The sequence below is a fragment of the Falco punctatus genome, assembly GCF_963210335.1.
Source record: "Falco punctatus genome assembly, chromosome: 12".
NCBI lineage: Eukaryota > Metazoa > Chordata > Aves > Falconiformes > Falconidae > Falco > Falco punctatus.
In genome coordinates, this window is record NC_137592.1 from 15,015,011 (window position 1) to 15,029,059 (window position 14,049).

The 14,049-nt window shown below is 34.7% G+C and overlaps 1 protein-coding gene across 1 annotated transcript in view; it reads left to right on the forward strand.

Annotated features, from left to right (window-relative positions):
* Positions 1-14,049, forward strand: part of DNAH8 (dynein axonemal heavy chain 8) — a 146,280-nt gene that overhangs the window by 104,665 nt on the left and 27,566 nt on the right. The window contains exons 73-80 of the mRNA XM_080408689.1: positions 454-636; positions 1,087-1,192; positions 2,036-2,288; positions 2,384-2,574; positions 7,305-7,426; positions 10,055-10,173; positions 12,035-12,237; positions 13,146-13,219. Of these exons, the coding sequence (XP_080264815.1) occupies positions 454-636; positions 1,087-1,192; positions 2,036-2,288; positions 2,384-2,574; positions 7,305-7,426; positions 10,055-10,173; positions 12,035-12,237; positions 13,146-13,219 (1,251 nt within the window). The remainder of the gene's footprint in view (positions 1-453; positions 637-1,086; positions 1,193-2,035; positions 2,289-2,383; positions 2,575-7,304; positions 7,427-10,054; positions 10,174-12,034; positions 12,238-13,145; positions 13,220-14,049) is intronic.

A 14,049-nucleotide genomic window follows, 5' to 3' on the forward strand; every position in this document is an offset into this window, starting at 1 on the left:
CTTTTAGAAAGATTCTTTAAGATCTGCTTAGTCTTAAATAATACAGAATTAATTCCAATAATATATGTTCCATTGTTGGATAAAATAATTTCTTTTTTCCCCTGAGCACAATCAATGATTTCTCCAAAGGTCATTAGTTTCTACCTTTCTACCCCTTTCATCTGGGGTGTTATTAGAAGCACAAAACCTAAACCAAATGGTTCTGAACCATTAATTAGAACTCACAGTAGAACTAATCTCTATATTTACCTGGAGTGAGAATGCTACTTCTGTAAAGTACCCTAACTTCTACCTTTGGTCATCGTTTTTTATTTTCATGACAAACTTGAATTGTGAAATAAACTTCTTCTCTTTGGCATTTCAAATAATGTAATTTTTTTTTCCTGGTCAATATGATTGAGTCGAATGAAGCTCATTTTCCCCTGCTTAATTCTATTCTAACTTACTCCACAGGTGAAAGTTGGTGATAAGGAAGTAGATGTTATGAGTTCATTTAGACTGTACATTACTACAAAGCTACCCAATCCTGCTTTCACACCTGAAATTAATGCAAAAACATCAATTATTGATTTTACTGTTACAATGAAAGGACTTGAGAATCAGTTACTGAGAAGAGTAATCCTTACTGAAAAACAGGTAACCTAAGAGTACACACAAACCACTGATGTTTATTTTTTTATTATTTTACTGGTTTTAGTACGTAGGGAAAAAGAAATGTTTAAACGGAAGAAAGACATCAGCCATTTTCTAAGAAATTATTCAGATTCAGTATAGAAATTTCCAAATAACAAAAATGCACCTAGAGGATCTTCTACATATGACTGTCAGTGTGACACAACTAAACACAAGCATTTGGCATTGATATTTCATAAGAAAAAACACTGCTTAAAAATAGAAAGGGTGTTATAAAAACATATTTTAGATACCCAAAAAAGTAAAATGCCCATTTCATGATGGCATCCAACTCTTCACCTATATCTTCAATCACATTTCATGATTTTAAAAAATCAGCAGCTGAATTTTAAGTATGACTTGTAGTTACGGTCCATAAAGTGTTATGCCGTTTTCTTGGTTTTTTAACAATAGGAGCTAGAGGCAGAACGAATTAAACTCACGGAAGATGTAACTTTTAATAAGAGGAAGATGAAAGAACTGGAAGACAATCTTCTGTACAAATTAAGTGCAACCAGAGGTTCTGTATCAAAGGATTAAGCAAATAGGCAGATTAAGCTGATTCACATTAAAAGCTTTCATACAGAAATTGATTTAGCCATCCAGGGTACAATAAGAGAACATCCAGTGGTAGAAATTTGAAGTACGGTGATTTACTGGAGTATGAGGAATTTGGTACTACAGTATGCCACTATATACAACCCTAGACACTAAGTATTTTTAACACCTGAACAAGTTTTGTGAATCAAATCAATTTATTGAGAGCTTTCTGCCCCTCAGATAAGGTATCTGATCATAGGCAAATCCTTGACCCATTGAAAATGCAAAGTAAAACGGGCTAGCTTAAATGATGTTGAAAGCCTTCTGCAGTATATTAGGAGACTGCACATGATCAATTACCATCTCTTTGGTGGAAAAAGAAGGTAGTAACTTCCAGAAGATTGATCAGTAAATACTTGAGATGCATCAATACTGTTGTGTGACCATTGCCTTTAGGACCCCAAGTCTTTTTGACTTGGAATGTACCAATCATCAGACTTTAAATAATTGAAGTACTGTGCATTAATATATATGTGATGTTAATGAAAAAGTTGACTGCTCTAGTACATGCCACAAAGGTGTTGGTATAGATACGTTCATATTGACATAGGTTGAATGCATTTGTTTAGCATGTTGAATTTAAAAATAACTTCTACTATTACATATCCTGTTCAGTCTTCATTTTAAAAGCTTTCTGCAATTTAGTAAATAATTTCCATTTGTTGTAAATAATGCCTGTAATTTGGCCTTTCAATTTTTACATATATGAAGTGAAAAGTTTCTTACAAAAATGTCCTAAAAAATCCGATATTTGACTTTTTAGGTTCACTAGTAGATGATGAATCCCTGGTTGGTGTTCTGCAAACAACTAAGCAAACAGCTACCGAGGTAGCTGAAAAGTTGTCTGTGGCAGCAGAAACTGAATTGAAGATTAACACAGCTCAGGAGGAATATCGACCCGTTGCTACACGTGGAAGCATTCTTTATTTTCTTATTACATCAATGAGCATGGTCAATAATATGTATCAAAATTCACTGGCTCAGTTCTTGAAGTTATTTGATCAATCCATGGCCAAGTAGGAATACAGAGATTATTCTACTATTCACATATTTGTCTTTACAATGTGTTGCTGTTAACATGCTTTTTTTCTGCTTTGTTTTCATGGTTCAGGTCTAAGAAGTCTCCTTTACCTCAGGAAAGAATCTCAAATATTATTGAGTATCTTACCTTTGAAATTTACTCATATTCTGTTAGAGGCTTTCATGAAAACCACAAATTACTCTTTACCCTCCTCCTGGCATTAAAAATTGATCTTGAGAGAGGACATGTAAACACCAGTGAGTTCCATGCACTCATTAGGGGTAAGTTTAAGAAATTGTGTTATATGTAAGAACTAATTTCAACTTTTAAAACTTCTATACAATTTTGAAGTTTGATTTTTTTGGCTGCATGGTTTCTACCAATACTCTGTGGGAGCTGCTTCTGTCCTTATCCCTGCCATTGTTCAGCAAAATTAGATGCGGTTCTCCATCTCAGTTCCACCTCTGCCATTTACCCAGGCTGTGTTCTATCCTGAGATCAAGATGATAGTTCTGCTTCTCTCCATCAATTGGTTTAATAATTGTATATTTTTGTGTTATAATTGTGTACTTATTTTTATAAATTAGGTGACTGCTTGCTCCTTTGCTTCTCTGCTTTGATGGAGCTAAATAAAGCTGTCTTCTAAGTCACCAGAACAGGAGGCATTACAATCTTTTATCAGTTTCAGCTCGAGCTTTCTCTTGACTTTTGCCAACCAGCTAACACTTTCAGAGAACACAATGTGTTTCTGTGGTTCTGCTGGCCAGGTCTGTGCCACCTCTGTGCTCTGTAAATTTCTGTCTCTGCTGGAAAATGTTATCAGGATTGCTTATTTGGAGGTCCATATAGGACCTGTTTGAATTTCCAATGTTCAAATGAATCTTGCAAAGTTCTAATATCAAAGTAGTGAACCTAGATTTCAAGATCGTTATCTGCCTTTAATGAACAAAATGGATAGGAAACAAGATAAAATTCACTTTCTGTTTTGCTTTCCAGTTTGTTGCAATGGTGTTATCCTTTAAGAATGGTATCCAGCTACCAATTTACCACTGATGTCAGGCAGGGCATGCTTGGAAATACTTTCAAAATGAACTGTCTGCTTTAGTAAATCATTAGACAAGGAACGATATTTCTTGGCTTCTCAGCTCATAGATTCTTGTTTTGCCAGAGGAAAATATGCCTTGGGCATATGAAGCAGAAAGTGATCACTTACTCCTTTTTACCTCGTGAGAATCTGTGATAGAGTACTTTTAGCTTTTTTTGTCTAGAACATATGATTGCTGTTTCCTGCGTAGCTTTACTATAGTTGATTTGATAGTGAGAAATTCTTCTGGTGTATAAAATGACACCAAAGCAACAATAGATTTTCTATAATTTTTCACAGTATATTAAAAAAGATTGGCAAGTGGGCAGATGCCTAGCCAAATTGTCCTGGACTCTTGGGTATCTTCTGCAATGAATGAGTTGTTCAATTTTCCTTCTTGGATGAGCAGTTCTTGGTGCAAAATGAATGCCGTGTTACCAAACACCATTGGGCAGCTAAAGGATTTATTACAAAAATAAACCTTTCTTCCTCTTTTTTCTACTTCTTTTCTGGGAGAGCTTTCATGGTTTATCATCAGTTATATTATTAGGGGATGTCTCAGTGAAATAAGCATTATTTTTTGAAATGAAAAAGTCTCTAGACTTATTCAGCTAGTCTTAGGAGATTATGAACTCTAAATCTTTCCTTCTGCTAAAGTACATAAATTGAATTTTGTTCTGTTTACTGTATTCCATTAAAGCCAAACATGAAGCCCTTCCTGAATATTTTAATGCTACAGCTTGGAGGTAACCTTAAGTCAGCAAAACAGAGAAAGCAGATCCCCAGATTATGGGAAAACAGCCTCACACTATGGTGGCATAGAATTTTTATTAAAACTGTAGAAAGAAGAAAAAAAAACTCTCAAAGCTATGAGAAAATCTAAGGAGTTCATTGATGATTTTGTAGGTATCTTGACACTTAGGTAAGCCATGTGCTTTACCAGTAGAAAGTGAGGGACTAGCACAAGTGAAGAATATGACCTTCTCCAGCAGCAAATATATTTTACTAAGAAGCTCTATAAATATTAGAAAGCATGTCACAAAGCATGTTGCACAACATCTTTGGCTTTGTTGACTGCAATAAAAGCCAGAAATGTTGTCAAGTATGCTATTTTATGGACAAATAATGATTGCATTTTAAAATAAAGAAAAGTCTTCTTGCCTAAAGTGATTGTGATTGTCTCCCACAGAATTAAATAGTTTGCAAAAATATTCCGTTGTATTGTATTGTATTAAATGTGCAAAAGATGTGATTCTAAAACAGGGTATCACTTTGTAATAAAAGTTCTAATAGCGGATTACAGATCTGTAAACTTTTTCTTATCCTTTTTTTGATTTCCATTATTTCAGTTTGCAGAGACTAAGAGGAAGTTCTGGCTTCCATACATGCAACCCAGGCAGTTATTTCAAACTATATGTCCTAACACCAAAGACACTTCAAGAGTATGCTTGAAGGAAACCTTAACAGTGTCCATATGTGGAGGAAAGCAATGCACAAATTTTTCTAGATGCTGGAACTTATAATATATGCCTGTGAATGGCAAAATGAAAACTAACGAAAGACTTCAGGCATTGCATATTTAACTCATTAACATAACAAATAACTAACCGTAAGAACTTAGCAGGATTTATCAGAAGATTAGGTATGCATATTAGCAGCGTTAATATCAAGTATTACAATGAGAAACACATTGTTTATACTTTTGTAATTCTCATTCTTCATTTAATAAGTATGCCTCAAAAACTAAAGTTTAAAAATTTCCCTAAAAGCCAAATCTAAGATGTTTACTGCCCACTCACTGAAGCTTTTGCTTTCTTTTGAAGTTAATTGTTCCCATTGGCCTACTAATATCCAGATTCAACATAGTGATTCTTGTGTTTCTACCTAAGGATATTTAGGTAGCTAGGAAAATAGCTAGTATTTCTAAATCATGTGTTAATTCTTTTAAAAGAAGAAAACCTGCTGTTTCCTGGAATCATCACTGATAATATAAATAAAATTCTTGCATCCCAGAAGCCTGCAAGAAAACATCTCAAAAAATAAAATCCTTCCCTGTAAAGTCTATAATATAAGCAGAATAGGCTTCAGAAAATAAGAAAGAACTTGTTGCATAACAGCATTTGCAGCACCATAAACTCTTCCCTATAATATGTTAGAACTTTAAAGTCTTAGTTCTTTAGCTGCATCAAAAATACTATGTATAATGTCTTCCCAGTAATTTCTTAAATAACAAAATTTGTTCTTTACTTAATACGTTAATATTCTAATCTCCTTTTCACTGCAATGGTAAGTTTGTCTTCTTTTCCTTCTTTGTTTCATGATTCATTTTCTCTACATCTCCTTTGTAGAGAATTTGAGGATGAGGTGGGTGCAGAATAAGAAGAAAGATCTCTTTGTTAAAACCTCTTGATATTCTATGGAATAAACTCCCTCTTGATATTGTATGCAACAATTAGACACAGTTTGTGAAACTCTTAATAAATTAATAGAAATGGAACTACATCTTTATGTATGTATTTTTTGGTAAGCATGTATGTATAATTTGAAAGTATTGAAATAATTACAGCTCATAAATGTAAGGAGTAAGTACACACACACATACATGCTCAGATACATACAAGTACTTAAAGATAGTAGTAGTTATTCCAAAGTGGGTTTTTTGCCAGTTTGTAACAAGTTCTTGAAATTCATTATACCAATGACCTAAATGAATAAATGATCTCGGTTCTGCAGATGACTGGTACAACACCTTTTCCCAACGAGTGGTATTAATTAATTTGTGGAGGACTGGGGAAGAGGCAACTACAAGAAGAAAATTATGATAAAAAGTTAAAAGTCAGTCTGTTTAAAATTGGATTGCACTCTTATCCCAGAGGTGTTCCTTTGTATTTCCTCTTCAATTGCATATCTGAGCATGTGAAACACGTGTATTATCTACCGGCTATATGGCCTTATATATGCTATTTAAAATGATTTTCACTTGTTGGGCTGTTCTAGGATTGACTGATTAATTCCATCAGTCCAGAGAGGTTCTTTCTTCTCTTGTTGTATTTGGTCTTTTATTCCAGTGATCCCAGGAGATTACTTTGCTAATGTGTGTCACATTCTTTAGATATTGTAAATTATGCATTTCATTAGAGAAGAGGTAGAAGTCTGCAGTTGAGAAAATAAGTCTTTCTTTTCAATTTCTTTTCTTTTTAGGAATACTGGGATAAAACATAGACTGTCTAAGGGAGGGCCTTCAGAGGAATATTTTTATCTTTCAGATAAATACAAAATTATCTTTGCTGTATTATCAGCACAGATGAAAAGGAAAAAAAACCTTAAAGAATTTTCCTTACTTCCAATATAATCAATATCATTGTATAAACTTAAAACAAACTAACTATATGAAGCACATGATTTAAGATGAGAGGCTGAGAGAACTGGGCTTGTTCAGCTTGGTGAACAGAAGGCTTACAGGAGACCCAATCATAGTATTTTAAAACCTGTGAAAAGGCCATTAACCTGGCTCTTCATAGTGGCATGCAGTAGGAAGATGAGACAACAGAAATAAACTGAAAAAAATACAGGTTCAACATGGATGTAATGGGATTTTTTTTCATTATGAGGACAAACATTACAATATATGGTCTAGAAAGGTTGTACAGTCTCCATCCTTGGAGGTTTTCAAGACCAGACAGGATAAGACCTGGTTTTACCTCATAACTGACCCTACTTTGAACAGGTTGGACTAGAGACCTCCTGAGGTCTCTTCCAGACTAAATTATCCTATGATCTTACGAAACAAATGCAAAGCACACAGGAGTGCAATTACTACCCAATGAAAATTATGTGGCCAAGAAAACATAATTTAAAAAGAAATATCAAATATATCTTGACCCCTGGAATGTCATGTGTATTTTATCTGAATGTTTTCATCTACAGGAGGTGCAGCACTGGATCTACAGGCTTGCCCACCCAAACCATTCCACTGGATTCTTGACATGAGGTGGCTAAACCTAGTGGAATTGAGCAAACTTCCACAGTTTGCAGAAATTTTGAATCAGGTGATATCTACTAAATTATCTTTTTAATGTTAATAACCAGTTTCCCAATCATAATTGTGCTCCCATATTTTACCTGTGGAATGCATGAGAGGTGTACTTAAGAACAAGGCCAGACATAATACAGACTAAAGGCATAGAAATGAACAGTTAAGTGGCATGAATGGGAGTATATTTATTTGCTTTATATTTTTTTATCTGCTTTATTGTATTTTGTATTCTAGTCATTGAGATAGAAAGAGAACAGGAGCAAAGAACTAGCAAGAAAGGAAGTCAGTGACAGAGAGACAGAAATAAGGAGAAAGGATAAAAAAGTAGAGGTATCAAAAAGGCTCAGAAAGTTAATCTATGAGTGTCAGGTTTTAAATTACAATGTTTTGTCTTGAGTCTGACAATTTTACAAACAAATTGTTTGCTGTTTGGTTTTAAATACTCATTTCCATTACAAGATTAATTAAGGTATGATGAACTAGCTACACAAATACAATTTATTTTCTTGGCATATACATGAACTTGTATGTACATAGGCTTGTGCCATGTTTACATTGGTAAATTTATCTCTTTGCTGGTGTAGTTAAACACTCCCTAAGCATTTCTTTTTCTGTACCTCCTAACCACTCCTTGTTAATCAGGCTGATAGCCAGGACACTAAGTTCTTGTGGTTACAGCATTGGTCAGCCAAGTCCCTTTTGTGATGGCATTTAATGTCCTGAAGGGTAGCAGAGATTTTATCTAAAGGGTGTGTCTGGAAGTGGTCCTGGCTGTTTTCTAACTCTGCATCAAGGCAAGATCTGGACACATACCAGCCCATTTCCTCCAGGTTTTGGTTCCTGCAGGTATCAAACCAGAATATTGAGTTAGGACAAAGTTGGAAGAATTCTAGTTAGGTCTTCACTCTGGGGTGTTAGGACACAAGAACTCAAAATGCCACTGTACACTTGCTAACATTATTTAAATTTAACCATGGGGTTATGAATTATATATTTTTCCTTTTAATTTGTAGATTGTAAAGGGCCTGTTATAGAGCTTTTCTAGAGTTGGTGCTAACAAAATTTTAGACTCCAAAATACTTAGGAGATTATGTTACCCAAAAGGCCTCTCTTTTTATGAATCTTTTAGCACTAACTTAAAATTGCCATATATTTACAAGTTGAAGTGACAATTAGTTGGTTTTAGTAATAGATAGAGATGGAATCTGGGAGAGTGCCAACTAGGTTACAATAAAAAATGGAAATAACATCTTTTTATTACTTATTTGCCTCCATTAGATATGTCATTCTATTTGGCTCATCATATTACATACAACTGTTTCATTATTTACTTAGATAGAAACAGATAATTATTTAAAGTAAGAAAAAAAAAGCTTGCAGATGGTATGCCCAGTTCTCAAGAGATTGCCTGTGTTTTTCTTTTTTTGCCTGTTACAATTTTTTTTTCTCTAAACATTAAGTCCTCTGGTCCCAGATGCCTAACTTAATTTAACAAGGGCATATTCCTCTTTAAATATTTAGATGACCCTGTTACTTTTCACAATATTATTACTTCCAGCTGTGCTTGAGTGACAGATGGTACAAAGAAATATGTAATGAAAGCTTAATGGTTTTACTGAGTCAACAAAAGATCCTTTAGCTCAGTAATCTATCTCTGGCTGTGGCTTAGCTTTGGGAAGGTACCTCCTCTGAATACTCTCCTAGCATCTGCTCAGGTTGATGTCAGTTAATGTAGAACTCAGCTATTTGCTTATGAAGTAATATTATTTTGTCAAACTTGGTTTATAGTTCAGAAAGGAGTATTTGGTGTTTAATAAGGAAAGTTTTATAAGGAAACTCTTGGAATGAGTTTCATTATAGGAAATATGTGGTTGGAAGAGGTCCCTGTATGTTCATTTCTCAGTCCTCTACCAGTCCATTCTTGGCGTACATTGTTCTGAAACTACATCTATTTGAAACCAAGTCAGTCACCTGGACAGAGCTCCTTGGTGGGACTGTATTTCAGAACAGGTGGTATCGGTGTGCTCCTTGTTCTCTTTCCAGTGATCTCAGAATATTGTGGTAGTTGAATCGATCTCAGTGACTGCATAGAAGGTTCAACTGCATCGCAATTTTCACTATGTTCTGTCCACCAATATCCCTTCTTGTCTTAGGTCATGGATTCTAAGAGATGCCTAAATAATTATATTTGTGGTCAGATTTATTCTTTCTCAAGTCAAAAGGTTACTAGAGTCTATTATTTTTAATTTTGTTATTCTTTGGCTGGCTGGACAGTACTGGTACAGATTTTTCTATTCCTCTTGGTACTTTGTGATCAGAGGGAATAAATTTATCACAGTATGTTCCTTTTGTAGTATAGAATCCTTCTGCTAATTATTGATTTTTCTTCAGTAGCTTCATGTGTTTGGGAGGGGAATCCATGGATAACTGATTAGCTTAAGAGCCTGCCTCTTAGTACTAAAATTTCTGGTTGTCATATCCTAATAGCAATTTACATGGCATATGTCTTAAATGCTGTAGATTCTTAATGTTACTTGTAATATATCCTAATTTAATAACAGACTGTCATTAAAATATACATTTACAACAGGATTTTACTACAACTGAAATATATTTATGTGTGTTAATGTAATAAATTTAGATAGACCATAATGAAAAGGGATGGAAACGTTGGTTTGATACGGAGGCTCCTGAGGAAGAAATTATACCTGATGGATACAATGGTTCACTTGATACTTTTCGCAAGCTTTTACTCATCAGGTGAGCATCTTCAGAAATTTGGGAAATAACATACTTGGTTCCATCATGTGTCTCAGTCTATCAGTATGCTATTATGATAATAGCATAATTTAAAATTAGTTTCTGGGTGACATGATATATTTAATTCACTCACATGAAATATGATTTAATTTGCTCACTTCAGAGTTAAACTCTGAGGAATCTAAAAAAAACATTTTTTATAGCTTTGCTCTTATGTCATGGCAAATGGAAACTGGGAACCACATTGCAGCCTCCTCCAAAAAAACACTAAAAATACAGAATAGTTCAGATTGTTTTCAAAATTATTTTTAAAAAAATCTTTTTAAATGAGTTATTTTAAATAACTTTAATTAAAAAAAAAAAAGATAATGCAAAACAGGTATTCAAAAGTGCCATGGTTTAACCCCAGCTGGCAACTCAGCCCCATGCAGCCACTGGCTCACTCCCCTGATTGCATAGGGGAGAGAACTGGAAAAGTAAGAAAACTAGTGTGTTGAGATAAAGACAGTTTAAGAAGTAAAGCAAAAGCCATGTACACAAGCAAATAAAAACAAGGAAATCAATCACGACTTCCCATCAGCAGGCAGGTGTTCAGCCACCTCCAGGAAAGCAGGGCTCCATCATGTTTAATGGTGGCTTGGGAAGACAAACGTCATATTTTCAAATGTCCACACCTTCCTCCTCCTTCCCCAGAGCTTTATATGCTGAGAATGATGTCATATGGTATAGAGTATCTCTTTGGTCCTTTGGGGTCAGCTGTCCTGGCTTTGTCCCATCCCAACTTTTTGTGCACCCCCAGATGAGTCACTGGTTGGGTGGTGTGAGAGCAGAAAAGCCCCTGGCTGTGTAAGCACTGCTCAGCAGTAACGAAAACATCTCTGTATTATCAATAGTGTTTTCAGCACAGATCCAAAACATAGCCCCATACAAGCTACTATGAAGAAAATTAACTCTATCCCAGCCAAAACCAGCACAAAAAGCCCCCTGTGAAAAGTGTGGTATAAATTATTTTATTGCATCAGCTAAGATCTCTGTGACAGGGCTTGGGATAGAATGGATTTCCCCAAAGCAGTATTCAACTGCCTGATGCATGAGATCATATCTTCCTACATTCATTGTATACTTTCCAAGTCCTGCAACAAATAAATCAGAGACACTACAAAAAACCCAACAACATTAATTACTTGACCATGATTTGTCTTTGGAGCAGATTCAACCTGTGCAGTAAAAAAAGCCAGAATCTGATGGAAGTAGTACTGTATTGTCATAGGCTATGCACCCTGAAGGGGGAGGGGAGCATCTAAGTCCTAAACGTTTAAATAATATGCCTGTAAATGAGGTTTTGAAAGGTCATAACTTTATCCAAAAGTAGTTGTTTGGGATTTTTTTTTTCCATGGGAAAAATAACAACTCATCCCCAACACAAATGCAATTCAGTGCAAGAGAGTTCAGCCTGTACCCTAAAAGACTTACAGACGCAATGAAACATCTGCAGAATTTCACTAAAGGGCAAAAATAATGTTACATTTTGCTACTTGTGTTCTCAGAATACAAAAGCTCTGTTTAAAATTAAAAATGACCCAACCTGGTAAAGGTACCCAGAACAGAAAATTCCAGTGCAAATAGTTTACTTAAGGCTAAATTGTAAGTAACTGAAAAGTATTGAAAGGACTACCAGCTCTGTCTGTTATTACATCTGTAAAGACAACCTACAAACTCACACATATATAAGTGTGTGTGTGTATATGCATATTATGAAGCAAAAATCTCTATTGATAAAAATGGAATTTCTAATATAATTCTGGTCTTTCAACAGGAAGAGGCAGTGAATTTGTATCTTTGTATATATTTTAACTTCTAGGTCTTGGTGTCCAGACCGAATGCTTTCCCAAGCCAGGAAATATATTGCAGATTCCTTGGATGAGAAATATACTGAACCAGTCATTTTGAATTTGGAAAAAACTTGGGAAGGAAGTGACACACGAACACCTCTCATCTGTTTCTTGTCTATGGGATCTGACCCAACATTTCAGATTGATTCCTTGGCTAGGAAGCTGAAATTGGGTATGAAAGTAATTCTTCGTTGCCTTGTGTTAAGTTACAGAAGAGTAATGTAACTGATTTCAGAGATTTATTTTTTTTCTGAAAAGTATTTCTTAAATTCTGTTGCACTATTGTTTGTACCTGAACTATCATCTTAGACATAAAATAATATTTTAAATAAGAGATGGTATTCTGAGAATCATTCTGTTACTGTTGGACAGTATGTTTTCAGTTCCTTTTTTATAAATTGTTATCATCCATCCCAGTGATTATATTTTTTTAATGCTTATCTCTAAGACAATTTTTTTTCTTTTTTTATTCTGGCATGGTGACAATACTGTTTTCTTGTTTTAACTCTTAACTGAAGGTAATGTAAAAATCAGCATTCTGCTTAAAATATTACTTTGTAACAAAAAATACCCACAAGATCTGCATTTATATAGTCTAGACTTTATGTCTGTGTTATATGGAAACTTTGAAAAGATGTGCATACAGAGTTGGAAGTAGATTTATATATTCATGATGTTACTCACATTAATATGTTACAAATGCAATTTTACAATTAAGCGTTGTGCTCATTTATGTAGTTGTGTTATCTACACGTAAAAAACCCCCATCAACTAGGTTTGTATTTCAAATGCTGTGGCTTACTTGGCACAAATTCCCATTGGCAATAACATTAGTCATAGTCTTTCACTCCTAAAAACACTGTAAATATTGTATTTTAATGCTTTTTTATAGAGTTTCAATGTTTAGAAAATTTATACTTAGTAACATCATATGATGGTGAAGGGATTCTACTTTAAGTATATATTTCTGGAATAAAATATACTTAATTGTGCTGTATTTATATCACTGGGTTTTAGACTGAATTGGAATTCTTTTTCTCAAGAATGTAAGTTCATTATATACTGTTAAATATGTTGTAGAATGCAGGACCATCTCTATGGGTCAAGGACAAGAAGTTCATGCACACAAATTCATAAAGATATCAATGCAACAGGTGAGAAAAAATCACAGCAATATAAGTTGATTTTATATTCTATTATTCTTTTACACCTCTTTCGCATGCCATCTTTAATATTTTGCATTTTCACCATACCATCAGGCATATCTCAGGGTAAACAAGTCTCCTTGAGTGTCTGAACTTAAAAACATTCCCCTGTGGGATATTTATGTGCTTGTGGAGTCCAAGTCAATATTTCTGGCAGCAGTGATATTGAGCAGCTTTTCAAAGGTAGCACATTCCATTCTTTTCACTATGCTGTTAACCAAGGGTAAAAGGACATCTTGTCCTAGTTCTGTCCTGCAGGACTTGCAGATCTTAACTCTACTGGAAATCTTCCCCCCTCCCCACCCACTTCCCCTATGAGAGCTACCTAGATGTTACATAGTTTAGTATATTAAAATGGTGAGTACACACATAGCTGAAAGCTGTAGAAAGGGAAGGATGTGCTGGCTCCTAATACCACCTCACGTTTCCCTCACATCTGTGCTAATGAGAGGGCCCCTTGCTCACCAGCAACTGTTTTCCATTCTTTGTTTCTTTAATTGCCAGTCCTTTTGGCTTTGAGTCCCAAGGATGTCTAAGAATTGCTAAACAATATTTTAAGAATTTTTCTTTGAAGTACTTTACTGTACTTTGTTATGGCAGATTATATTCTCAAACAGTAAAAACATGAGAAGTCTAAGGAGTAGCCATAGAAAGATGGCAACTGAAGCATCAGATACAATATAAAAGTTACAGTGTGAAGGTAACATAGTCTGGTGAGCTGAACACTTCAAAGAGTTGTGGACAATGTTGCAAATAAGGACATACAGACATAGTTGCCT